Source organism: Malus domestica, chromosome 12, assembly GCF_042453785.1.
Source record: "Malus domestica chromosome 12, GDT2T_hap1".
In the NCBI taxonomy this organism is placed as follows: domain Eukaryota; kingdom Viridiplantae; phylum Streptophyta; class Magnoliopsida; order Rosales; family Rosaceae; genus Malus; species Malus domestica.
Window position 1 is genome coordinate 1,533,431 of NC_091672.1, and position 27,665 is coordinate 1,561,095.

Consider the following 27,665-nt stretch of genomic DNA (forward strand, 5'->3'; position numbering starts at 1 on the left):
CAGTACATCGATATTTTTACATTAAGGAGATGAGAAGTTTAGCTAAGTCACACAATGGACAACCTAATTTGGTATCGAATTCGTCATCCACGAGATTCGAACCTAAGACTTCTCACTTCTAAGTAAAGAGGAATATCACCAGACCGTAGTACTGAATGACGATAAACCTTATAAAAACAAATAAAACATGAGGTTAAGGGATTAAATGTAATTTTTAATCTTATTTAAGTTATGAGTAATGTTACGGAAGACTAAATTTTTTAAACTAAATGACATGAAAATTGACAATTGAATTATTACTAAGTGTTGATTAATATGCTTATTTTTTTTTATAGGTGACCCATTATTTATTTTGCAAATTAAGTCTACCTAGCATTGCTATTAAGTTTTGTTTTTTTTTTAAACCAAACGATATTATCTATACTAGGGGATGGGAGAGTGGCTAAATCTCACAATGAGCTAGCATTTATGCGGTTCAAATTTGCCTTTGGCGAGAATCGAACCTAAGACCTTTTACTTACAAAAGAAGCGGAATACCACTAGACCGTAGAATTAAGTTGATTACTATTAAGTTATTAATCTAAAAGTAAGTGAGAAGTCTAAGGTTCGATTCTTGCTAAATGTGAGTTTGAACCACATTATTACTTACCTATTGTAAGACTGAGACTACTCTCTCTCTTATTGTAGATAATATCGTTTGTTAAAATAAAAAAGTAATATTTTCGAAGAATTATAATAAAGTTTTCTAATTAATTATAGTGGACCTCAATACTAAAGAGCTCACCTAAAACTTTGTCATTATGTTGGTAGGCCTCCTAGCCAAAACATTAGGCTTCGTTTGGCAGCTCGGAGTGTACTGACTATTTCAGTCGGATAGGATAATCTGTCATCGGACTGTACTGACTAAATTAGTCGGGCGTTTGGTGTAGTATCGTATTAATAACCGTATTATTTATAATGTGTTTGATACTGTACTGGATAAGAGATCGGATTATATTATTTTTACTAAAAATATTTGATGACTAATGAAAAAAAAAAAAAAATTCACAACAACCGAATGCATCAAAATAAAAAATAAAATAAAAATATCTTGTTTGTGATTTTGAACTTTGATAGTATTTTCTATTTTCTATTTGTCCTTTATTTAAACCAAATTTTAACAAGTAAAAATAAAAAATCTCCCCAGATCTTCTCCACCGCATAGCCCCCAGACACCAGACACCCTCACTCACTCCCTTCTCCAGTTCTCCTTACCAGTTCAAGCAAATCTTCCCCCTCTATACAGAAGAAGCGGATTGTCAGTGCTGGCATCAATGGCCAGTGAGAACGGCAGTTACCCATAGCAAACTGCAGATTATCAACACTTCCCAAATTTAATGTACTGGAGATTCCCAGTGAGAACGACATTTACCTGAAGTAATGATATGAACTGGAGATTCCCAGTGACTATATGATACCTGATTTCCCAAATTTAATCCATAATTTGATTTTCAATTTATCGAGAGGTTGTATTGGATTGTCGATATTGTTGAACGGTGTTGCAGCGATGTTGGGCAGTAGGTGAATGCAGGCAATTCTTGTGCTCCGACGACGTGGGTTTCAGTCGAATCTAGTTCAAATCCAGGATCGATGGCACGTGAACCCGTGCGGGTCCCGCGACGAGGAACTGAAGAGGAGGGAGAGAGGCAGAGAAGAAGAAAGGAGAAAGGGAAGAAGAAAGGAGGAGGAAGAAGAACCTGAGATTGACGACTGAGCGATTTGGTGAGTGGGTTTGAGGAGAGAGAGAAGAAGAAAGGAGAAGAAGGAAGAAGAACGATGGCAACGGAAGTGAGAAGAGAACGATGTGCCAGACCGATGGAGCGAGGACGCGGACCCGACTAAATAATACGGAGATTTCTGGAAGGATAAATAACCGGGCAGACACCGGATAAAAGATGTGGGCCCAGTTTAAGTAATACGGGTACTATTTAGTACATAATTGCACCAAACACCCGGATCCGTATTACTTATCCTATCCGGTTCCTTATACGGGCTGCCAAACGATTAATGAGAAATTTTTTAAGGTGCTTGAAATACATAATGGTACTCTAATTAATTATAGTGGACCTCAATACTAAAGAGCTCACCAAAACTTTGTCATTGTGTTGGTAGGCCTCTGACCAAAACATTTAAGATGTTATTAATGAGAAATTTTTTAACGTGCTCGAAATATGTTATTATATAAATAAAGAAATTTTTTATTAAGTGTCATTATAATAATATGTAATGTATTAGCCTATAATTTGGACACATTTAAAAATCTATCGTTGCTAACAACCATTCTTCCAAAATTGGTGAACCCGTATTCAAACTCCAAACCGTCCAAAATATCGTGTTGTTGAATAGTATAATTGCTTTATATATATATATTTTGGAAAAGTGGATGCCCAGGAAGTTTTTTTGCAGGATGTGTGAAAAGCGGTAAGGTTTCTTTTTTCGGACTTGAATTGTCTGACATCTCTATTTCATACTTTTCTTATGTCCTTCTATATTATGTGATCACAATTAAACCACGTTAATATTTTATATTAATTTTTTTCATAAAAATAATAAGATAAAAAGTAATTAGAATATAAAATATTGATGTGGCTTGACTTAACATGATAAGGGTATAGAATGGAGAGGGTACTCAATCCATATTCTTCTTTTTCTTTGGCCAGTTTTGACAGCCACTACTTGTAATCGGCTGGAAAAGCAGTGAGGTTTCTTTTTCTCCGGCCAGTTTTGACAGCGACTGGTTTTAATCAGTTGGAAAGTTTCAACTTTCAGGCCATGCAAACACCTTCTACTGTTTGAAATAGGATTCTCTTTTTTTTTTTTTAATCTCATTTTTTCTTTTTTTGTCTTATATTTTATTTTTTATCTTATTACCTTATAAAAAATTAATATAAAATCTTAACTTGACTTAATCGTAACCATTTAAATAGATGAAAGAAAAAAAAATTAGGAAGAGAGATAATTCACCTCCCTACCATTCTACTCCTATTCACCCATCGTCGACGACGTCACTCAATTTTTTTTTTTTTTTTTTTGGGAAAGAACTCAATCTTTTTTTTTCCTTCTTTTTATACTCATTTTTTCCTTCTAATTTTCAACTTCCCAAAAAAAGTTACACCATATTAATGATAGCCAATAATTTATTCATTAGTCAGCTTCAGACTTCCATGTAGAATATCTCTTCCACACTCTCCAGCTAGCTGTCTCTCTCTACTCCTCTCTCTTTGTTACTCTTCCAACTCATCCGTCGCCAGAGAAGTGTCACTGGGATTAATTTGCAACGTCTAAACTCCAGCATGTGAGTCTCTCTCTCTCTCATAGCATGCTGCAAAGTTTATTATTATTTCTAAGCGTTTTTGGGTATGATTTTCTAAATGATTTATAGCTCTGAACTGACGAGTGATATAATGTCGTGTTATGTTATTAATTAGTTAGCGCTTAAGTTTTCTTTATATATAAATATACATAGATATATAATTGGTTTTCTGTCAATATGGATTTTGTTAAGAGTTTATCAGAGCTTGAGGGTAATGCCCAAATTCTGGGTGGCCAGCTTACTTTAGCAACTGTTTTGTATGGAGATTTAAGTTAGTTTTTACTATTTGAGAAGGGTAACTAATAACTAAGTTAACTAACTTGAGGAACATTGCTGTCAATGTCATTGCTGTGTAATAGTAGTTGAGTGGCATATCTAGCTTCACGATAATTTGCATTTTGGTCCCTGTATTAAACAGACGTAAATGGATCTTTCTACCCTCTCTCTAGATCTGTGTCTTGTTTTGTATATCATGCTACAAATGATATGGAGACCACATTTTGAAGATTATATTTGTAGACGGCATGTGAATAACCTCTAAGTGGACCCTATTTCTGGGTCGTTTGTTTGACAGGACTAGGGAGGACTGGACTGGACTAGACTATAGTCCCTTGTTTGGTTTGTAGCAGGATTAGTTTTAATGACCTTAGGTCGGACTCGCTCGGATTATTCACCTCCTTACGCGTTCTTAACGAGGAACCCCAGTTTCGGGAGGACTCGTAAGCCCTGAGAGAAAGCCGCGAGAGAGTCACTCATCCAAGAACCTACGTCGCTCGTCCTCATCGCTGCGTCTTCCCTCATCGTCGTCCTTGCCCTGCTCCCTCATCGTCATCTTCCTCATTCTGATCTCTGCGCCTTCCCTCATCTGCATCTGCTCGCCATCATCTGCTCCGACTTGTCTGGTAAACTTCGCATCTTCGCTTTATTTCGTCAATTTGTTTTGCAGATCGTGGTATTACTGAGCTTCATTTGATTTTGTTGTTTTGGGTTTGAGAAATTTTCAATGATAGACCTCGCACTTGAACAAATTAGGGTTTTGATTTTTAGGTCAAATTAAGATTAGAATTTGGGGTTTTCATATTTCAACTTTTCTTTCAAATCCTCAGGTAGTAAAAACCGCCATCACAAAATTTGCTCAGTGATGAAATCTAAGCCCTGAAATTTTGTTTCTTTTCGCGTTTTCTGAATTGGGTTTTTTGATTTTTCGGGTTTTGATGCTTTGCTTGTTTGGATTTTGTGAAGCAATTTCGTGTCTGGGTTTCACAAGAGGAAGAAGAAGAGGAGAAGGGAAGCTGAGCAGAAGCAAGGAGAGGCATTGCGGCGGAAACGTCTCAAGCTGTGCAAAAAGGTTGGATTTTGTGGCTGTTTTTTGGCCGTTTGATTGCCTATTTTGCATAATGTATAGCTTGTTTACCACTCATTGGATTTTGATAGTTGGTTGATTTGGTTTTTAATCTCATTGTTGCGAAAAGTTGGTGTCTTTGCAAGAGGAATTACATTGAATTATGTTACTACTCTTTGGATTCTGTGAGTGATTTTTATATATACCCCGATTTTGTATATATAAATTGGTACAAGTTATTAGGTTCTTCAAATATTGGCTGCCTTTCAATGTTTAGAACTAACCCAACTTAAATAATGAATAATTTCTCTTTAGTTCTTGAGTGCCCTGCCTTTCTTTCATCTGGATCGTAGAACAGAATATTAGGATATGGCCTTCTCAGAATCTAGAATATGTTTCTAGCACAGTGGATGTTTTCAGGATTTTGTTTTACCTCCACCATGTGCCATCAACAAGTTTATTAGTATAAACGTGTAGGATATGTAATCTATGTTCTGTTATCTGCCACTTTAAATCTTACTTCATTTTGTTTGTATTCGGTTTTAATTATTATGCGTTCAATTGTTCCAGGGGAATTCTATATCGACTACAAAGTACAACTTCATTACATTTTTGCCGAAAGGACTCTTTGAACAAGTAATTCACGGGCCTTCAATGAATTTGATTTTAGTTTTCAATCAATCTGCTTGCTGATGCAGTTCGAAGCTTATCTGATTTTTTGTGATGAAGTGTAGTTATATCATTTTGCTATGCGTTATGCATAAACAAATTGACTAGAGTGTATGTATGCAGTGTGTGTGTGTAGTGTAGTTATATCATTTTATTTTGTCATGGTCCTGAGAAGTTGTTACACTGCCAGTGTGTATGTATGCAGTGTGTGTGTGTAGTGTATGTAGTGTGTGTGTGTAGTGTATGTAGTGTGTGTATGTATGTACTGTGTTTGCAGTGTGTATATATGCAGTGTGTGTGTGTAGTGTGTTTGCAGTGTGTGTGTGCAGGGTGTATGCAGTGTGTATGTATGCAGTGTGTGTGTAGTGTATGTAGTGTGTGTAGTGTATGTAGTGTGTGTATATGTGTAGTGTTTGCAGTGTGTATGTATGCAGTGTGTGTGTGTAGTGTGTTTGCAGTGTGTGTGTGCAGGGTGTATGCAGTGTGTGTGTACTTGCAGGGTGTGTGTGTAGTGTATGTTTGCAGTGTGTATGTATGCAGTGTGTGTGTGTAGTGTGTTTGCAGTGTATGTTTGCAGTGTGTATGTATGCAGTGTGTGTGTGTAGTGTGTTTGCAGTGTGTGTGTGCAGGGTGTATGCAGTGTGTGTGTACTTGCAGGGTGTGTGTGTAGTGTATGTTTGCAGTGTGTATGTATGCAGTGTGTGTGTAGTGTGTTTGCAGTGTATGTTTGCAGTGTGTATGTATGCAGTGTGTGTGTGTAGTGTGTTTGCAGTGTGTGTGTGCAGGGTGTATGCAGTGTGTATGTATGCATTGTGTGTGTGTAGTGTATGTAGTGTGTGTAGTGTATGTAGTGTGTGTATATGTGTAGTGTTTGCAGTGTGTATGTATGCAGTGTGTGTGTGTAGTGTGTTTGCAGTGTATGTTTGCAGTGTGTATGTATGCAGTGTGTGTGTGTAGTGTGTTTGCAGTGTGTGTGTGCAGGGTGTATGCAGTGTGTATGTATGCAGTGTGTGTGTGTAGTGTATGTAGTGTGTGTATATGTGTAGTGTTTGCAGTGTGTATGTATGCAGTGTGTGTGTGTAGTGTGTTTGCAGTGTGTGTGTGCAGGGTGTATGCAGTGTGTGTGTACTTGCAGGGTGTGTGTGTAGTGTATGTTTGCAGTGTGTATGTATGCAGTGTGTGTGCAGTGTGTGTGTACTTGCAGGGTGTGTGTGTAGTGTATGCAGTGTGTGTGTGTAGTGTATGTAGTGTGTGTATGCACTGTATGCAGTGTGTGTATGTATGTATGCAGTGTGTGTGTGTGTACTTGGTTTATAACCATGATATTACAAAGTGAATGTTTTGTATTGTGTGGGGTTGATGCTGAATTGCAATTTTTTGTGGTTGTTGGTTGCAGAGAAGAGGAGCATAAACGGAAGGCTAAGGCTACTGCATTACAGGTGTCCTTTAATTTCCCTTTTCACATGCAATGCCTAGCAATGATAGCAATCCTCATACTAGTGTTCTTAGACACATGTTTATAGATGTATAAGAGTAGAACATTTTGAATATGATGGCTCGGGTTAATGAAAACTTTTTTTTTTCAACGCCACCTGTATATTTGTTGCCTCGGGTTAATGAAAACTTTTTTTTTTTCAACGCCACCTGTATATTTGTTGCCTCGGGTTAATGAAAACTTTTTTTTTTTCAACGCCACCTGTATATTTGTTGCCTCGGGTTAATGAAAACTTTTTTTTTTTTCAACGCCACCTGTATATTTGTTGCCTCGGGTTAATGAAAACTTTTTTTTTTTTCAACGCCACCTGTATATTTGTTGCCTCGGGTTAATGATCTAGTTAATTTGTTTTTTGTTTTTTGTTTTGTTTGGATAGATATGGATCGAAGGAAGCTTTTATTGATCTTATTGTTAGAGATGTCTTATTTGGAGACAATTTGTATTTGTACGATTCTTGTGGTGATGATGCTACGTGGCAAACAGAGACATGTTGAACGACCCACATTGACTAACCGTTCACTTATTAGACGAGAGATTAGTTTGTGTTATCTGAATGGTATAATAGGGAATACTGATACTGAATGTGTCAACGAATTGAGAATGGATAGAAGGACTTTTGGCATATTATGCGACTTACTTCGTCAAGATGGGAGGGTAAAAACTGATGGTTTGGTGTCTGTAGAGGAACAGGTGTGTATGACTTTACAAATATTAGCACATCATACTAAGAATCGTAGTGTTGGCGGTAGATTTTATAGGTCGGGAGAGACTATAAGTAGGTATTTCAATAGCGTATTGCAAGGAATTTTGCGATTACAAGGTATCCTACTAAAAGTCCCCCAGCCTGTGCCTATTGATTCTACAGATCCTAGGTGGCGATGTTTTAAGGTATGATGAGAAATTTTTTTCATTTTCCCTAAGCTTTAACTCTTCATTCCCTTTGTATAAATTAACAAAAACTTTTTTATTTTTTATTTTTAAGAATTGCTTGGGAGCATTGGATGGAACACACATTGATGTGCATATACCTGAAATTGACAAACCAAGATACCGAACAAGAAAGGGTCGAGTCGCAACTAATGTGTTAGGTGTGTGTTCAGGAGATATGCAGTTCATATATGTGTTTCCGGGGTGGGAGGGTTCCGCATCAGACTCTAGAGTGCTACATGATGCAATTAGTAGGCCTAATGGTTTTAAGGTACCAGCGGGTAAGACTATTACTTAGTCTCAACTTTGTAAGTTAGGTTTAGTTCTGTTTGTCAACTACAAAACACTAATAAGGTCTATTTTTTTTTTCATTAGGTTGTTATTACCTTGTAGATGGTGGTTATACAAATGGTGAAGGATTCCTTGCACCCTATAGAGGAATACCTTATCATTTATCTGAATGGGAGGGACGAACACCTTCTAATAAGGAAGAATATTTTAACATGAAGCATTCTAAGGCAAGGAATGTAATTGAACGCTGTTTTGGCCTGCTAAAAGGAAGGTGGTCGATACTAAGGAGTCCATCTTTCTATCCGATAAGGACACAAGGTCGAATAATTACCGCTTGTTGCCTACTACACAATCTTATTAGGCAAGAGATGTCTGTAGATCCAATGGAGAATTTGCCAATAATAGAAGATGGACAAAATACAGAAGAAGGTGAATATGTTGGTAGTGTTCAAACATCGGACCAGTGGACTGCAATGAGGAATGATATGGCTCAGGAAATGTATAATGAGTGGAGAGCAATTAGGAACCAGCAACCGAACTAGTTATATGTGTTAATGATAACATTTTATTTTAGTATTCCTTTTTTATCATGCATTTGTTAGATATTAGCACAATGATTGGATGGTATGCAAATTAATTGGATGTTATGCAAGTTGATTGGATATTATGCAAGTTGATTGGATATTAAGCAAATTGATTATTTGTATGGTATTTTCCTTCATTAAAATATTTTTTGTTTAGGTATGGATAACGAAAATTTTTTGAATGCTACTCAAGAGCCAAAAGGAAGAAGGCGTAAATGGGAAGCATTTGAGGAAGAAGTATTACTAGGAGTTCTTGAGGATTTTGTTGCTCGGAAGCAACGGTGTGACACCGGTGCTTTCAAACAAGGTACTTTGGTTGAAATAGCAAAAGCTGTCAATGTTTTATGTCCTCATTCAAATATAAAGGCAAATCCACATATTGAATCCAAGTTGAAGAAATGGAAAAAAACATATAGTATGGTCGTTGACATGATAAACACAAGTGGATTTGCATGGAATGATGTCAAAAAGTGCGTTGAAGTTGACAGTGATGACGCATGGCAAACTTATGTGCAGGTTCATATCCTATTTTATTTATGCATTAGTTATATTCTTGCTGCTATATTTGTTACGCATGCTAAATTTTAGTTTTGCTATGTTGATATAATCTTAGAGAAATAAAGAAGCCGATGGATGGAGAAGCAAACCTTTTCCACTGTTTGATAGATTTGCATATATATTTGGAAAAGATCGGGCTACGGGTAATGTAGCCGAAACCCCTGCTCAAATGATGGAGGAACAAAGTCATGATCATGTTGGTGAAAGTGATATTGGAGGTGAAAATTTTGTTTCTTCAATGAACCAACAAAGCCAACAAAGCACCCCATCTGAAAATAGCCAAAGAAAGAGGAAAAGAGCTGTGGGAAGTTCAAATGATGGAACCGAGGCAATTATCAGTGGACTGAAAGATTTTTATGTTGAAAGTGGGAAGAGGATGCAAATGGTAACTGAAGCTTTAGTTCAAGGTACTGCAGATCATACTGACATAGCTAATGAACTTGAAGCAATGGGTCTCTCTCCTATGGATCAAATTGATGCATTGTCTCTTATTTTGGATAAACCAAAAAATGTGGGAGTGTTCAGGGCAATCAAACCGGAACTCAAGAAAGTGTTCGTCCAAAGGCTTTTAAGCGACAACGCAAGCGGATGAGGATTTTGGCTAATGTTAACATGGATGTATTTTATTAACGTTAACATGGATGTATTTTATTAATCATACAATCTTATGTTATGACTTATAACTTAGCTTTGCACTAGTATTTTGGCTTATGTTAACTAGCCATTTTGTAAATTATAGAGATCTATTTTGGCTAATGTTAACTAATGTTAACTAGGATTTTCTAAATTATGGAGATCTTATGTACTTGTATTTGTTGAAGTTGCATGTATTGGCCACTATTATGGCGCGTTTACTAATCCGTAATCAAATTGAGAGGAATCGGATTGAGGAGGAATTTGATTGAGGAGGAATTGAAATGAGGTGGAATCAGAATCAGATTCTTGTTGAAATTGTTTACTAAAACTGTCTGGAATCGGAATACAATTCCATAAAGCTGTTTACTAATTCAGCAGAATCGGAATATAAACCAGTATGATTACTAAAATGCCCTTGTCCCAAATCAAATATTTTATATACTTTTTTTAATAAAATTTGATATAGTATATAATAGTAACAAACTGATTTTGCATTGAGTAACAAACTGATTCTGCATGAAGTAACAAATTGATTCTGCATTGAGTAACAAACTGATTCTGCATGAAGTAACAAACTGATTATGCATTGAGTAACAAAATGATTCTGCATGTATTTAGGAGTTACTTTAGATCGATTGAATTTACTCTAGGTCGACTGATAAATAAAATGGGTCGACTGATAAATAGAATGGGTCGATAAATAGAATGGGTCGACTGATAAATAGAATGGGTCGACTGATAAAGGCAACAGTCAGCCCTTTTACACAGAATTAGTTCAATACATAAGCCGACTGAAGTAATTGGGTCGACTGATAAATAGAATGGGTCGACTGATAAATAGAATGGGTCGACTGATAAAGGCAACAGTCAGCCCTTTTACACAGAATTAGTTCAATACATAAGCCGACTGAAGTAATTGGGTCGACTGATAAATAGAATGGGTCGACTGATAAAGGCAACAGTCAGCCCTTTTACACAGAATTAGTTCAATACATAAGTCGACTGAAGTAATTGGGTCGACTGATAAATAGAATGGGTCGACTGATAAAGGCAACAGTCAGCCCTTTTACACAGAATTAGTTCAATACATAAGCCGACTGAAGTAATTGGGTCGACTGATAAATAGAATGGGTCGACTAATAAAGGCAACAGTCAGCCCTTTTACACATAATCAGTTTAAGTAAAGCATTAACTTTAACATTTCCATCCTAAATTTTTTTTCTGGACTTTTACACTACGACCCCTTGTGGTAAGATTCCTGGCTCCGCCACTGGTTGTGCATAATGTGAATGAGCATAGAATTATGCTTAATGAGCAAGAAGGACATGGAAAGAAATTGTTAGGAGCATTTTCAGTCTTAACTCTTCAAGAATATATTTTGCTACATAATGTCAACGAGTAGAAGAAATTTTGTTTTACCATTTCAAATCAAAAAACTTGATTCCCCTTGAACTAAAGTGATCTTCAAGAGGTGGATTTTGTATAATAGTAAATAAATGAAGAAAAAAATATTAGTAACAAACAAAGAGTAGGAAATAACTTCATTAAAGTTAATATTTTACATTAAAGTACATCTATCTAACCACCATAACCAACCTAAGCAAACTTGTCATACCCTGCGTATGCATCATATTATCAAATATTCATAACCTGCCTACACATCAGATTGTCAACAAAATATTCTTAACCTGCCTAAACATCATAATATCAACAAAAAGTAGTTCTTCACCATTATGGTGTCATCTAATAAGTCATTAGATTTACAAAACATTCACAATTTTCCCTGATATGTCATTATGGCAGTAAGCACGTCATAGCAAAAAACTAGCATTCACATTATTTGGACCATCACTTAGATGTCGTTATGCATCCAAGTCTGCAACAAAGTAGTCACATATGCACTCTTCCTTTCATCAGACATGTTGAAAAACACCCTCAAAAGGTCATTTTCTTTGGCCAAGAAGTTAGTGACTTTAAATAAATCCATGGGAGACAAAAACTCCATTTTGGTCAACTCACTGTCAAGTTTTTGTTGCATTTCGGTCAGATTTATATCGGTTGACAGTGCATGAACTAGACCATCAATCTTAGGTCCCACATCGGCTATAGCTTTAGCCATAATAGAGAATTGCTTGGCCATTTCATCCGCTACTCTTGTCCTTTTGCGACTAATGTTTGATGTGTTACTTTCTGCATTCCTTTGTTGTTGGGTATTTGGTACTGAGAAAGAAGTATCAAAGTCATTTCCACTTTCATCCTCACCTTCATGTTGATTGACATTGGCATCTTTAAGTCTAACTTCTTCTTCATCGTCATCAGCGTTACCAGCATTTGCACCCATAGCACGATCTTTTGCATAAATCTCTCCCAAACTGTGGTAGTGCGGAAAAGGCTTATCGTACAATCCACTTGCATCCTTTTTACCCTACAAAAAAAAAAACACAAAACACAAGGCGTGTAATACAATATATTAATTCTTGGTCTATTACAAGATGAAGAGGGCAGCGTAAAGAGGAAGAAGTGAAAAATCGATCTTTGAAGAAAGGACAAGAGGCAGAACAATTAATAATGGACAGGGCAGGATGTTTTGACGTGTGCTAGCTATGGAAAACAAAAAAACAATGTTAAGTTTTTCCTTTTTTCAGAGGGATGATGGGTGAACCTTTCCGAAAAGATATACATATATATATATATATACTCTTTTATGTTGCCACACAAGCTGGCAGATCAACAGATCATCTATAAGTTTGTCATAACTCTTTTTTCTTTACAGTATGAAAGAGCTGGTATTTAAAAAGCTATGTCTTTCATACAAGTCTCAGTTTTTGTTTATGTGCACTGTAATCCTTCTAATATCTAGCTTCAAGTGGTTTCTGAGTGTATGGTGATGGTGTCAGTAAAGAACTTGGAATTACCTCCCATGGAGGTTTTTCTTTTTCTATGTATGTTGTTAGTGCATTATCCTGATTCGTAATTAAGAAGATGATGATATTAACTCTGAGATTTTGAACTCAGTGTAATTAATCAAGGAACTGAGATTCTAAAAACAAAACACAATCAGATAAAACAAAAAATACAATCAGATATACGCAAACCTTCGTAGCCTCGTCATACGCACTTTTCTCACAAGCCAACATCATTTTCTCTTCATTCCACTCAAACCCACTGAGAGCTAGCAATTCAGTTAAGGCAAAATATTTCTTCTGTTCGGTGATAGAGTTTAAATCAAGCTACATTTGCAAATTAAACCCAATTCTATTAGCAGGTAATAGAAACAAAACAATTGTCAATTTTTTTTAAGATTCATAATATACGTGGCAAAAATATGCTCCAATTAACCCATATCATGAGATTTGTAGCATTACTCTATTACACAATGGCAAAAATTTGTAGTCCTAGTTTAAGCAAACACAAATCTGGTGAACAGTACTGTTTTTCTTATCCTGCTTCTTAGTCCGCGACTGCACCAAACGCTTCACTAAGTTAGTCCAGCTTAGTCCAGTCTAAGCTAGTCCAGCTTAGTCCCGGCAGCTAGTCCAGTCCGAGACAGTCCGGCGCAACAAACGCACCCTTAGAGTATTGATTCACGTATAGTCTACCAAATATTACGTTACTACCATTTTCTAGTAAACATATATCGATATTCTAAACCTAAACCCTTAATCGATATGTATATATACACATATAGTTTATGTTTTGTCACTTAAGTTATTTTTACTTTTTTTCTTTCTGTAGAGGTATTCATTTTATTGATGCTAGAGAGACCATTTTTAGTAGACCACGTAATGTGCCGGTTAATGGTTAGACTCCTTTAAATTAATAATAATAATAATGACCATCAACTGTTATATTATGCGATCAACAAAAGATGATCTAAAATACCCTTCCTAGCATTTTCCTGATTTTATTTGAGAAGGGTAACTATAATTGTAAGTAAGAAAATGCTAGGAATATCGTCTTTTTAGACTATATTTTAAGAGAGCTTTAACGAAAAACTCTCGGTACTGTTCACTTTAACGAAAAACTACATTTTTACTCTAAAAAGTCAATCATAGTACTATTTACTTACAACACATTTTTGTCCTTTTTGTCTTTTTAGACCATTTTAAACCACATGCTGCCGCTTAATATTTGAACTTCTTTTTTAATAATTTAAAGAATAATCTAATTATCATCCGCTACATCATAGGATCTATAAAATATGATCTAAACTATCTCTCTAGCAAGTTTTTCCTCAACTAAAAAAGAGTAAATTGTATCAATGGTCCCTTAACTAAAAATTCATTACCATTAGTCCCTCAACTCATCAAAACATGCAGCTATGATCATTTTCGTCAATTCCGTTAGAACTTTCGTCAAAATTAGTCACGTGAGGTTGAATCAAATGGCAAATATAAAAATCAAATAAGAAAAATTGTATCAATGGTCCCTCAACTTTAATCCAACTCGAAAATGGTCCCTCAACCTTAACCCAATTAATTCCAACATAACTCATTTTGACAGAATTCTGACGGAGTTGACGAAAAAAATCATAGCTACATGTTTTGATGAGTTGAGGGACCAATGATAATGGATTTTTAATTGAGGGATCATTGCTCCAATTCGTTAAAGTTGATGGACCATTACTACAATTTACTCACTAAAAAAAGTCAACATCTCCTGTTAGGTGTGTTCAAACTTAATAAATGAATGAATTTTCCGAACGGTCGTTCTTGATTGGGAATGTGGCATATTTAGATTCACGACTTTTCAAAGTCTTCTTTGCAAAAGAGTTCCGATATTATTTCCTCGATTTATATCTTTTGGTATCGTTTTAATTATATCGAATCAAATATTCTCAAAAAGAATTTTAAAACCTCTCGTTTACAAGAGAAAATGAATATTATTTTTATAATTGATATAGTCTGCCATTTCATAAAATGTGGGAGCGCAGACAAGTCTTCTGTTTCATCAATTGTGGGAGCGCAGATTTGAATTAATAAGTCCATGTAACTAAAGTAGTGTGCTCATTCTCTGCACCCAAAGTTTGAACCTCTCTTCGTAATTAAAATGAAATTATTGTTTGTCAAAAAAACAAAAACAAAAAAAAGTGGAAATGTAAGTTAACATCCTTTGATAAGAAAGTTGAGACTTCACTCTAAAGGCAATTGTATTTATATTTGGCGCTTACCTTGCAGATCAAGTAACTAGACTCACTTGGCCACATCACATGAGAGAAGAGATTAAAAAGAGTCTCTTGGCAAAAGAGACTAGTGTTGGAGAAGAAAAGACTAGAGTTATTGATGGCAATGAGGAATTGTCATTGAAAAGAAAGGTATGGATTGAAACCAAGAAGATATGGGTGGTGGCTGGCCCTGCAACATTCACCAGAGTTGCGACTTTTGGGACAAATGTCCTCAGTCAAGCGTTTATCGGCCACATTGGCTCTACGCAGTTGGCGGCTTTTTCACTCTTGTTCACCGTACTTGTCAGGTTCGCAAACGGCATCTTGGTATGTTTATTTTGGCTCCCTTTACTATTTCTTTTCACAGTTTTTGAACTCCACGATAAAATAGTTCGAAAGAAGTTGCGTTTAAAGCAGATAAAGTTTTGTTTACTGCTAAAACCTTCAGTTTATAAGCAGTCAAAGCTTTAATGTTGTGTTTGTATCGGATACTAGTTCTTCGAAGATCAGCCATTGCTTATTCGTCAAGTTTTCTTGACTTTACGACTTGTCTTGTGATCTATGTATCCCAACTTGTAAATGAAAAACGTATTACCCCAACCACATTATGGTTTATCATTTGTTTTCCTAATTGTAGATGCAATGCGAGATAAGCATTATTTTCTAATGGCTACTGTACCATTTAGTTCACGAAGTTATCTGCTCTACGGAAACTTAACCATAACTTCTAGACTTATCTTTGTGATCTGACTGATCGATGTTTCTGAATCTGTTACTCTACAGCTTGGCATGGCAAGTGCGCTGGGAACTCTCTGCGGTCAATCGTATGGTGCAAAACAGTACCACATGCTCGGGATACATCTTCAAAGGTCATGGATAGTAGTGTTTGTAGGCACATTATTCCTCATTCCTCTTTACGTTTTTACAACCCCCATTTTAGAGGCTTTAGGCCAAGAAGAAAATATTTCAAAATTTGCAGGATATATTTCTCTATGGGTAATCCCTGTGCTTTTTGCATTTGTGGTCTCATTTACCTGCCAAATGTACTTACAAACGCAAAGCAAAACTATAATCGTTGCATATGTGTCAGCGATTTCAATTGGAATCCACATCTTTCTTTGCTGGGTTTTGAGTGTGAAATTTAAGTTTGGGGTTCCCGGTGTAATGGTATCAACGCTTATATCATATTGGTTACCCAACCTGGGTCAGCTTTTGTTTATTCTACGTGGAGGATGTGTTGTGCGGAAGCGTCAAATATGAAACCAATAAGCAACAACGGCAAAATATGATAAGACAAATAATCCAAATGACACAAGGATTTATACTGGTTCGGCATAAGCCTACGTCCAGTTCCGAGACGGCGAGGAAATTCCACTAATATCAAAATGGAGATTACAAATAGAGTTTTAACTCTCAAACCCAAATCCCACATACACCCAATAGCTCTCACTCTCACAAAGAACAAATGGAGAAGATGGAAACATATACCAAATTCCCTCTCTCCCAAAAGCCACAAAATGTAGCACAAATATCTTTGATTAAGTGATTACTAACAAAAGGGGATTACAAACAAATGGGAAGGATAGATAACAGCAACCCTTCTCTTTCTTCTCTCAAATCTGCCGTTCCCAACTCTCTCCTTTTTAAAGGCATAACCAAATGTCTTAATATAAACAAAAGGCCACATATTCTTTGCCTTTGTAAAAGCCACAAATCAAGGGTTAGACATCATAATGATGTCCCCCTTTTCCTTATTCTATTTTATTAGCTGAAAGGTATTTTGGCTTGTTGTCCATTTGGTCACAAATCCAACAATCTCCACCTTGACCAAGTTCCGAAAGCATCACAGAGAATCGAATCAACAATCACCATAAGCACCCAAAGTACAAACTAAAGACAACGGAAACTAAATCAAATTCCCCAAACTTACCAGTGCTCATAACAATTTCCACCTCGACTCAAATTGTACCAAAGCCAACAAAAGTAGACCATTTCTTTACCGTCTTCTCCAAATTTGCAAACCATAAGTGCCTTGATCAAAACAAAAGGTGATTCAAACGAAGAACTGAAATTCTTCAATATCGCCAACAAAAGATCAAGCACACCATACCAAAGTTGGACACACAACGAACTCCACCTACTCACAAACACCATGGTCTTAAACTGCACCAATAGACTCATTCACATAGCATGGCACATTCTCCAAGTCAAAACTGATTACAAATTTGGCAACAAGGTCTCACATACCACATACAAAAATATGCCATTCACTCAAGTTTACCATCATCACATGAACACCAACAGGACAACCAAAATTTCAAATTCAAATAATCAGCAGGAGATCCAAAACCATACCTCAACTAGAGTCTTCAAGAAAACTAATTGCAAATGATGGAGACCAACAGACCAAATAGCAGTGGCAAACAAATCCAACCAAATGTCCATAGACCAAAGTTAGAAAGCATATAACTTGCCTTCTACAAGAGGGTTCCACACAAATGTTCCGCATTAGGTGTCTCCAAAATAGTGTGGTGTCTCACTATCCAAACTTGCAGAACTTAACAAATTGGCCCTCACTGAATTCAACTTTACCAAAAAAAAAGCAAAACCATACCAATATCCAAAACAATAAAAACACCGATGAAGAGCAACTGACATAACACAAACATACATAGAGGCTACTAAGCAACTTTCTCAAATCATAACAAAGAATCCTTACAAACTCTTAAATCTCCATATGTAGCAAAGAGATTTAAGAGTACCCACAACACCATATTCCCTTTTTTTTTTTTTTTTTTTTAAATTTCAAATCTGGTATAGCCAACTGTCATTATAGAACAAAGTCGAAGTCGTCATCGACGACATTCGCACTCGCACCAGCATTATCTTTCAGTTTTGGGCAATCAAATTTCCAATGCCTTTCCTTGCGACAATAGTTGCATGTGTTGTTTCTGGTCTTAGACTTCGATCTCAAATTTCCTTTATTACTACCTGAACCATATTTACTATCTCTGCCTCTTGCTATAAAAGCTTCAGAATGAGAATCATTCAAATTTCCAAATACTTTGTTCTTTAACTCTCTTGAATTCAAAGCGGCTTTTACATTCTCCATACAAATAGAATCTCTCCCATATAACAAAGTTTCAACAAAATTCGCATACGAAGGAGGTAAAGAACACAACAAAATCAAAGATTGATCCTCATCATCAATTTTATTATCCATACTTTTCAAATCCATAATAACCTTATTAAACTCATCAAGATGGTTTTGAATAGGTGTACCTTCAGTCATACGGAGAGTGTACAAACGTTGCTTCAAATACAAACGATTGGTGAGGGATTTGGTCATGTATATACTCTCCAACTTAAGCCACAAACCAGCTGCAATAGTTTCATTTTCCATCTCACGAAGAACTTCATCAGATAGTGATAACATAATTGCACTATGTGCTCGATTCAAAGTGTCTTCTTTTTCTTCAGCAGACCAATCCTGTGGCAAGGCCTCCACACCCTGTAGCGCCTTAAGCAACCCTTGTTGAACTAGCACAGCTCGCATCTTAACCCGCCACAGGCTAAAATCATTCCTCCCATTGAATTTTTCAATATCATATTTCACCGACATATTCGAAGGTTTCATAGACATATTAGTACAAAGCCCCAAGTCGAAACCCAGAGCTCTGATACCACTTGTTGTGCGGAAGCGTCAAATATGAAACCAATAAGCAACAACGGCAAAATATGATAAGACAAATAATCCAAATGACACAAGGATTTATACTGGTTCGGCATAAGCCTACGTCCAGTTCCGAGACGGCGAGGAAATTCCACTAATATCAAAATGGAGATTACAAATAGAGTTTTAACTCTCAAACCCAAATCCCACATACACCCAATAGCTCTCACTCTCACAAAGAACAAATGGAGAAGATGGAAACATATACCAAATTCCTTCTCTCCCAAAAGCCACAAAATGTAGCATAAATATCTTTGATTGAGTGATTACTAACAAAAGGGGATTACAAACAAATGGGAAGGATAGATAACAGCAACCCTTCTCTTTCTTCTCTCAAATCTGCCGTTCCCAACTCTCTCCTTTTTAAAGGCATAATCAAATGTCTTAATATAAACAAAAGGCCACATATTCTTTGCCTTTGTAAAAGCCACAAATCAAGGGCTAGACATCATAATGATGTCCCCCTTTTCCTTATTCTATTTTATTAGCCGAAAGGTATTTTGGCTTGTTGTCCACTTGGTCACAAATCCAACAGGATGCCCCGAAACATGGACAGGCTTCTCGATGTTAGCTTTTACTGATCTCTGGGATGTCCTCAAGCTTTCTCTGTCATCCGGCGTTATGCTTTGGTAAGAATTTCTATTTGTTTCGGCTTTATTTTGTCCCTTATTCCTTAGGTTTCTTTAAGTGCACGTGTATAAGTTGTTATAAATTTACTGATTTCGGTCATTGAGAATATCTGCATGGAGACATTGTAAACTAGGAGCTTTCACATAGACATAAATCGCTTCTAACTGATATTCATTTAGTCTTGAGCTTTGTGTTAGTGTTTTATAAGGTTTATGTTTTGTATGATTGTTTTGAAAGGTTTGTGTTATGGAGAATGGTAATGTTCTTCACAGAAATATGAAAGGGGAATTTCGGCTATATGCAGTCTTACATTGCAGCAGCACATAGCACTCATATATATATGGTGTCAGTAGGGTTTTGGTGTGTACAGTCAGCCCTTATCTCCATTTGAGCTAGCTGACAAAAACCACAACAACCTGATAGTACAAAGCTAATCTAAGCCCTTCATTGGAGCTTTTAATCTAAGCTTTACACTTGTCAAAAACTATCACTAAAAAACTAACTAGCCGTTACAAATTAAAAAACTAGCCGTTAGCTTCATTTGATGTTGCTGTTGCATCCCTTCTCGATCCACCTGGAAGTGTTTAGCATCCAACACTCCCCTCTAAACTCTTCCTGGTGTTGACTCCAAGTAGGCTTCTGAGGTAAGTGAACCTTTCTTTTGGTAGTGCTTTTGTAAAGATGTCTGCTACCTGATCTTCAGTTTTGCAGTACATTAGTTCAATGACATTCTCTTGTATTGCATCTCTGATAAAATGATACTTCCTTTTGATGTGTCGTGTTTTCTGATGAAATACTGGATTCCTTGTCATTGCTATTGCTGAGGTATTATCACACATTAGCTTAGTTGGTTCAACCTGCAGTTCCCCAAAATCTTTGAGAACAAATCTCAGCCAGATTGCTTGAGATGTTGCTTCTGCAGCACTCACATATTCAGCTTCGGCTATTGATAGTGCAACACTTTGTTGCTTAACTGAGGCCCACGAGAATACACCAGAGCCAAATGTAAATGCATACCCCGATGTGCTCCTCATGTCATCTTCACTGCCTCCTCAGTCACTATCACAGAAACCGACTAATATAGCTGTCTGTCATTTCTCATACTTGATTCCAAACTCAATTGTCCCTTGCACATACCTGAGAACCCTTTTAGCAGTTCCCAAATGTGTTTTGGTAGGATTGTGCATGAATCTTGATAGTAGGCTTGCAGCATACATGATGTCCGGTCTTGTTGCTGTGAGATATAACAGGCTGCCAATAATTTTCCTGTAGAGATTTGCATCTACTGGTTCACTTCCATCTTCACTTTTGAGTTTTTCATTTGCAATTAAGGGAGTGCTTACTGGTTTGCATCCCTTAAGACCAAATCTATCTAGAAGTGTTTGTGCATATTTCATCTGATGAATGAAAATGCAATCCGACTTTTGAATCACCCCCATTCCAAGAAAGTGATGAAGTAGCCCCAAATCTGTCATCTCATATTTTCCCATCATTTCATTTCTGAATTCATCCATCATTTTCTTACTGTTTCCAGTGAAGACCACATCATCCACATAGATAGATACTATGAGAATTTCTGACTTGTTTTCAACCTTGATGTAAAGTGTTGCTTCACTGAGGCTTTTCTTGAACCCACACTTAGTGAAATGTGCATCAATCTCACTGTACCAGGTTCTTGGTGCCTGTTTCAGGCCATAGAGTGCCTTCTTTAGTCTATACACCTTGCTCTCGGACCCTTTGACTTCAAAACCTTGTGGCTGGTCCACATAGACCTCTTCCTCTAACACACCATTTAGGAATGCAGACTTAACATCTAACTGATATAGCTGCCAACCTTTCTATGCAGCTAATGCAATTAGAGTTCTAATTGTATCTAGTCTAGCCATAGGTGCAAATGTCTCATTAAAATCAATTCCAGGCTTTTGGGAGTATCCTTTAGCCACCAATCTAGCCTTGTTCTTTTGCACAGATCCATCCAAGTTCAGCTTGGTTTTATAGACCCATCTCACACCAATCACAGGTTTATCACTTGGTCTATCAACTAGAGTCCAAGTTCCATTTTTCTCTATCATTGAGATTTCATCTTCCATTGCTATCTGCCATGCCTTGTCACTTTCAGCTTCTTCAAAAGTTTCTGGTTCAGTAACACAAAAATTGCAAGCAGCATAGATTTCATCCAAGCTTCTCATCTTAATTGGTGTTGATCCCGAGCTAGAGCTTGAGCTTTGTTGCTCTTCCTGTTGAGACATTGAACTTGCACTTGAGTTCTGTGAACTTTGAGGAGTTTGAAATGGTGAAATCTGAGAGCTTTGTATGCTTCCTTCTTCAGATTCATGAGTTGCACCACTTCCATTTTGTGCAGTTCTTTGTTCAGTAACACCAATTTGCAATGATACTTTGTCTTCTTCCACTGCTTTTGTTTCCCAATTCCACAATGTTTCTTCATCAAAAATCACATCTCTTGAGAGATTGATTTTCTGAGTTTTCAAGTTGTACAATCTATAGCCTTTCTCATTTGTACCATATCCAACAAAGATGCACTTGTTGCTGGATTCTTGTAATTTATGTCTGAGTTGTGATGGCACAAGTGCATAACACATAGAGCCAAAGACTTTCAAATGCTTGACTCCAGGCTTTCTTCCACTGAACACTTGAAATGGTGTTTGTTTCTCCAAAGCCTTGGTGGGACATCTATTCAAGATATACACAGCAGTGTTCACAGCTTCTCCCCAAAATGAATAGGGCATTTTCTTTTCATGCAGCATGGACTTTGCAATCTCCACTTTAGTTCTGTTCTTTCTCTCTGCAGTGCCATTTTGTTGAGGAGTGTATGCTACTGTGAGTTGCCTTTCTAGACCCAATTCCTCATAGAAAGCATTGAATTCCAGTGAGGTATACTCACCTCCCCTATCACTCCTTATCTTCTTGATTTGATACCCACTTTGCAGCTCCACCATTGCTTTAAACTTCTTGAAAATATTAAAGACTTCTGATTTGAATCTCATAAAATATACCCAACACATTCTTGAGTAGTCATCTATGAAAGTCAAAAAATACTTGTTCCCACTGATGGATGCATTCTTCATTGGACCACACACATCAGTGTGAATTAGTTCTAGTGGTTTTGCAGCTCTCCAAGCCTTTCCAATTTCGAAATTGTCCCTGTGTTGTTTTCCAAATGCACAGCCTTCACAAACTTCATTCATTTCATCCAGTTGGGGCAAACCTTGCACCATTTCATGTTTCTGCAGGTTTTTCAGACTCTACACATTCAAGTGTCCAAATTTTTGTGCCATAATCTCTCTGAGTCAATTGTGCTTGCCTTTCTTGCCACTTCTTCCAAGCACTTTAGCAATAATGGGAAGCTTCTGTTTTTCATTTGAACTTTCACAACCAGATTCGACAGAGTTCTATCATCATATATTTCAACCATAGTATCTCCAAACAGCAAGAAATAACCATGTTCCATCATCTGTCCAACACTTAAAAGGTTTTCCTCCATACCAGGTACCAACATGACTTCCTTAATGTGTCTTCTTCCTCTCTTGGTTTCTATGATGAGAGTGCCCCTGCCAGTTGCTTCCACAATATTTCCATTTCCCATTTTTACTTTTCCAGTATATGTAGTGTCAGTGTCTGTCAATAGAGACTCGTGGGCAGTCATATGATTACTGCACCCACTGTCTATATACCAAACTTCACTATCTTTTACAACACTGGAAAAGCACAAAAAACATTTGTTTCATCTTGTACTTGATTTGCAATGTTCACTTGTTGAGTAGTATTTGATCTGCAATCTTTCTGCAGGTGACCAAATCTATTGCATTTGTGACATTTTAGTTTTCCCTTGAACTAACATTCACCAAAGTGTGCTTTATCACAGTATTTGCACAATGGTTTAATTTTACCACCACTGTTGTTTCCACTGTTGTGTCTATTCTCCCCACTTGGTTTTCCTTCCCATTTCTTATTTTTTCCTTTCCAATCTTTCCTCGGTCTGTTTTGATGTTGATTAGAATGACTAGAAGCCCCTATGTTAAGTGACTGGAAAGCCTTCTCAGTTGTCCCATCAACATGTCTTTTGAGCCTTTGGTCAAAAGCTCTCAAGGAAGCCATCACATCTTGCACACTGAGTGTATCAGTATCCTTAATTTCTTCTATCACACTCATAATAGAGTCATAAGGCTTAGTCAAACTAATTAGAAGCTTTTGCACTATTCTTTCATTAGGCAGTTCTTCTCCATAAGTTTTCATTTGAGTCACAACATCAAACAACCTAGAAAAATAGTCTTTAAGTGGCTCATCTTCTCTCATGCGTGTATATTCAAAATCACGTCTAAGAGACTGGAGTTTTTACTTTCCGTACCTTCACATCTCCTCTGTATTCTTGTTGCAGAGTATCCCAAGCAGCTTTAGCAGTTTCTTCATTTGCTATCCTGGGAAATATGAAGTCTGAGACAGCCCCTTGAATGATTCCCAATGCTCTAGCATCATTCATCCTATTCTCCTTTAGTGTAGCTATCTGCTTCTCTGTAAAATCCTCTTCTAGAGCATCAATCTCCATTTCTGGTAGTTCATATCCATGTTGAACCATTTCCCAGAGATCATACGACTTGAAGATGGTTGTCATCCGGATCCTCCAATAGTCGTAGTTTTCTCCATCAAAGATTGGAGCTTTAAGATCGCCACCCACAGATCCTTTCATCTTCGACTTGTATTGACACCTAGGGTTTCAGCCTCTACCTGAACAACCCCAAATACAGATTCCACAACGCCCAGATTTCTGAGATCAGGAACTAGGCTATGAGGCCATGTTAGTGTTTTATAAGGTTTATGTTTTGTATGATTGTTTTGAAAGGTTTGTGTTATGGAGAATGGTAATGTTCTTCACAGAAATATGAAAGGGGAATTTCGGCTATATGCAGTCTTACATTGCAGCAGCACATAGCACTCATATATATATGGTGTCAGTAGGGTTTTGGTGTGTACAGTCAGCCCTTATCTCCATTGGAGCTAGCTGACAAAAACCACAACAACCTGATAGTACAAAGCTAATCTAAGCCCTTCATTGGAGCTTTTAATCTAAGCTTTACACTTGTCAAAAACTATCACTAAAAAACTAACTAGCCGTTACAAATTAAAAAACTAGCCGTTAGCTTCATTTGATGTTGCTGCTGCATCCCTTCTCGATCCACCTGGAAGTGTTTAGCATCGATCCAACACTTTGGTACAACACTATCTTGGTCCTTTTAACGGGAAACATGGAAAACGCTGAAGTTTCTATCGATGCCCTATCTATTTGGTAAGTTTTAGAACCTTTCTCTTCCCTGTGATCTTAATCTCTGATCATCCAACTGTTTCCAGTGCTAAATGTTTAACATCGCCGGGTGGGAAATGATGATATATCTCTCGGTTTCATGGCTTCTGCAAGGTACTAATTATTATTCTCGTTCTTCATAAAACTGTTCTCTGCAAACGCGATGAGAATCATTTAAGATCTCTTCATCGTAGCAATGCCTCACTTTTGAATCTATGCTTTGTTTCTTCAACAGATTCTTGGAACTTCATATGTTTGTTTGTAATGTAACGTTGTACTGAAGTGTGCTTGAAATCTTTCACTAGTGTACGAGTGTCAAATGAGCTTGGAAGAGGTAGCTCAAAGGCGGCAAAGTTCTCGATTGTAGTTATTGTGTCGATATCAGTCGTCATTGGATTGGCGCTTTTCGTGCTTTTCTTATTCCTAAGGGAACAACTTGCATACATTTTCACCAACGATGAGGCTGTGGCTAAAATGGTTGCTGAGTTGTCTCCTTTGTTGGCCTTCTCCATACTATTGAACAGCGTTCAACCCGTGCTCTCTGGTAGCCATTTCTCTGAATACGCAGTCATAGCTAAACAGATACCTTGAAGAAAACAATATCCTTTTGTGCCTTCAAGTACCGGATCAAGAACATTTCTTACTGCCGAATTCTTACTTCCGAAGGAACGTATTATAAATCTTGAAGAGTTTATAACGTAACGAATCTTTCATCGACAGGAGTTGCTATGGGAGCTGGATGGCAGAAATATGTAGCATATGTGAACCTGGGCTGCTATTACATCATAGGGATTCCTGTTGGAGTTGTGCTTGGTTATCCTCTAAAAATGCAAGTCAAAGTAAGCTACTCTCTGTATCTCCTTCTCACTCAATCTAATTTTTGTTAGGGTTCGTTTGAGTGGTCCTCGATACTAGCTTTTGAGACTGGAGTTCGATGCATGTTTTGTGACGTTGAATTGATTGATGAGAAAGGAGAGACAAACAAACGAAAACTGAAAGTGGTTACCGAATTTCGTTTTTAGTTTTCAAAAAAGTGAATGAAAACTGAAAACGAGATGGCTATCGAACGAGCCCATACTAAATAACATCCATAGTCTTGTTTTCTCTTTGATTTTCTTTTTGAATAACTCATTTTATCAATCATCTTCTGCAGGGTGTTTGGATTGGAATGTTGTTTAGAACATTAGTCCAAACTATTGTGCTAATCATACTCAGTTACAAGACTGATTGGGATAAACAGGTAGAATTAATATTTGATTGTTTTCTTTGCAACCTTCACTAAAACTAACACGACACATAGTGAAGAACCTTCTTCACACCCAAGAAACTAAAACTTGTATCCACATCTACAGGTACAAATAGCTCGTAGCCGCGTTAGCAGGTGGGATCGAACAAATAACAAAGAATCGAACGCTAACACATGAAATGTCTGGTTTTTGTCATTCTTCAGTTGTTTTGTTTCCTTCACAAGAAAGACGCGTAGAAGTATACCCAGCCCGCATTATTTTCCATTGTCCTATCAATTTTTTTTTCTTTTCAATTCAACAACTGTGAGCGTTCCAAAGAAAGTAGAGTTTATGTGCCTCTAGGTCAAATATTCATAGGCATTTTTGGGAAGTAAATAAAATGGGTATTGGCATTTTATTTTATTTGATATCAAACTGGATTTCATTAAAAAGAAAACAAGTGAAACTTCGACAGAAACAAAGAGGGATAATCGTCCCAAATAGCTCGAAGCTCCACCATAGCCAAAAGTGGCTAACAAAAGCAGATCTAGTTGTATGGAGGACAGAGTAGACCATCACGACATAAACTTGAACCAAATAGGGAGGGGAACCCGAACCTCCACTCTAGTTGCGTGGATGACAGGATAGACCTTCACGAGATAAGACTTGAACCAAATAGGGAGGAGGAACCCGAACCTCCGATCTAGTTGTGCGGAGGACAGGGCAAACCATCACGAGATAAGACGATGGATATAGAAAATGATTCATAGCTGTAAACTAACGAATGATATAACGCCATGTTATGTTATTAATTAGTTAGCGCTTTAGTCAGCTTCTCGGTACATATAAATATACATATATAAACGGTTTCTGTCAATATGATTTGTTAGAGTTGATCAGAGCTTAAGGTAATACCAACTGGTTATGGTACCATTTGAGAAGGGAAACTAATAAATAAGTCAACTAACTCGAGGAACATTGCTGTCAATGAAGGAGTTGGGTGGTTCAAACTTGATAACCACTGTACGGCTTTCATTGCTGTGTTTGCCATAATTAATATTATTTTATAATCGTTTGTGTTTGCCTTAATTAAAATGTTACAGAGATTATATTTTGAAAATTACATTTGTAGACGATATGTGAATCACCTATATAATAGAGGTGGGACCTACAAGCCTAACTAAATCTTACTTCTATTAAATTGTTAAGTCACATATGCTCTATCAAATATTGTCTCACAAGCATTTCTTGGTAAACATATATCATTTTTCTAAACCAAAACTTAAACCCTAAAACGATACGTATGTATGGTTTTTTTGTGTCACTTAAGTTATTTTAATTTTTTTGTCTCTAAAGATAAATTAATTTTATGAGTGATGCTACAGATACAATATTTAGTAGGTCACATAATGTGACGGTTGATGATTGAATTTCTTAAATTCATTAAAAAAAATTTGTAGACCACATAATGAGACGGGTGATGGTTGGACTCCTTAAATTCATTAAAAAAGAATCCAACCATCACCCACCACATTATGTGGTCTACAAAATATGGTCTGAAAATATAGTCTTTCTAGCATGTTCCTAATTTATTTGAGAAGGGTAACTATAGTTGCAAATTGGAAAATACTAGGTGACCATCTTTTTTTACCATATTTTGTAAATCACAGAATGTGATGGTTAATGGTTGAACTTCTTTTTTAATTATTTAAAGAAAGAATCCAACTATCACCTGTAACAT

General features: G+C 36.8%; 3 protein-coding genes and 1 pseudogene across 3 annotated transcripts; 3 read left to right on the top strand and 1 right to left on the bottom strand.

Annotated features, from left to right (window-relative positions):
* Positions 1-3,136: 3,136 nt before the first annotated feature.
* On the top strand, positions 3,137-26,245 carry LOC103423186 (protein DETOXIFICATION 22-like; annotated as a pseudogene).
* LOC139190028 (uncharacterized) lies at positions 4,505-9,951 on the top strand. The gene is made up of 5 exons (XM_070809680.1): positions 4,505-4,700; positions 5,265-5,330; positions 6,760-6,802; positions 8,818-9,176; positions 9,274-9,951. Exons 4-5 carry the CDS (start codon positions 8,820-8,822, stop codon positions 9,808-9,810), a joined length of 894 nt encoding a protein of 297 aa, XP_070665781.1. The 5' UTR covers positions 4,505-4,700; positions 5,265-5,330; positions 6,760-6,802; positions 8,818-8,819; the 3' UTR covers positions 9,811-9,951.
* On the top strand, positions 7,107-8,666 carry LOC139190027 (protein ANTAGONIST OF LIKE HETEROCHROMATIN PROTEIN 1-like). The gene is made up of 3 exons (XM_070809679.1): positions 7,107-7,746; positions 7,841-8,066; positions 8,161-8,666. The coding sequence occupies exons 1-3, from the start codon at positions 7,237-7,239 to the stop codon at positions 8,616-8,618; spliced, it is 1,194 nt and encodes a 397-aa protein (XP_070665780.1). The 5' UTR covers positions 7,107-7,236; the 3' UTR covers positions 8,619-8,666.
* On the bottom strand, positions 11,707-13,748 carry LOC139190097 (uncharacterized). Its single transcript, XM_070809844.1, has 3 exons — positions 13,737-13,748; positions 12,950-13,084; positions 11,707-12,279 (listed from the first exon to the last, which is right to left on the bottom strand). The coding sequence occupies exons 1-3, from the start codon at positions 13,746-13,748 to the stop codon at positions 11,707-11,709; spliced, it is 720 nt and encodes a 239-aa protein (XP_070665945.1).
* Positions 26,246-27,665: the final 1,420 nt, after the last annotated feature.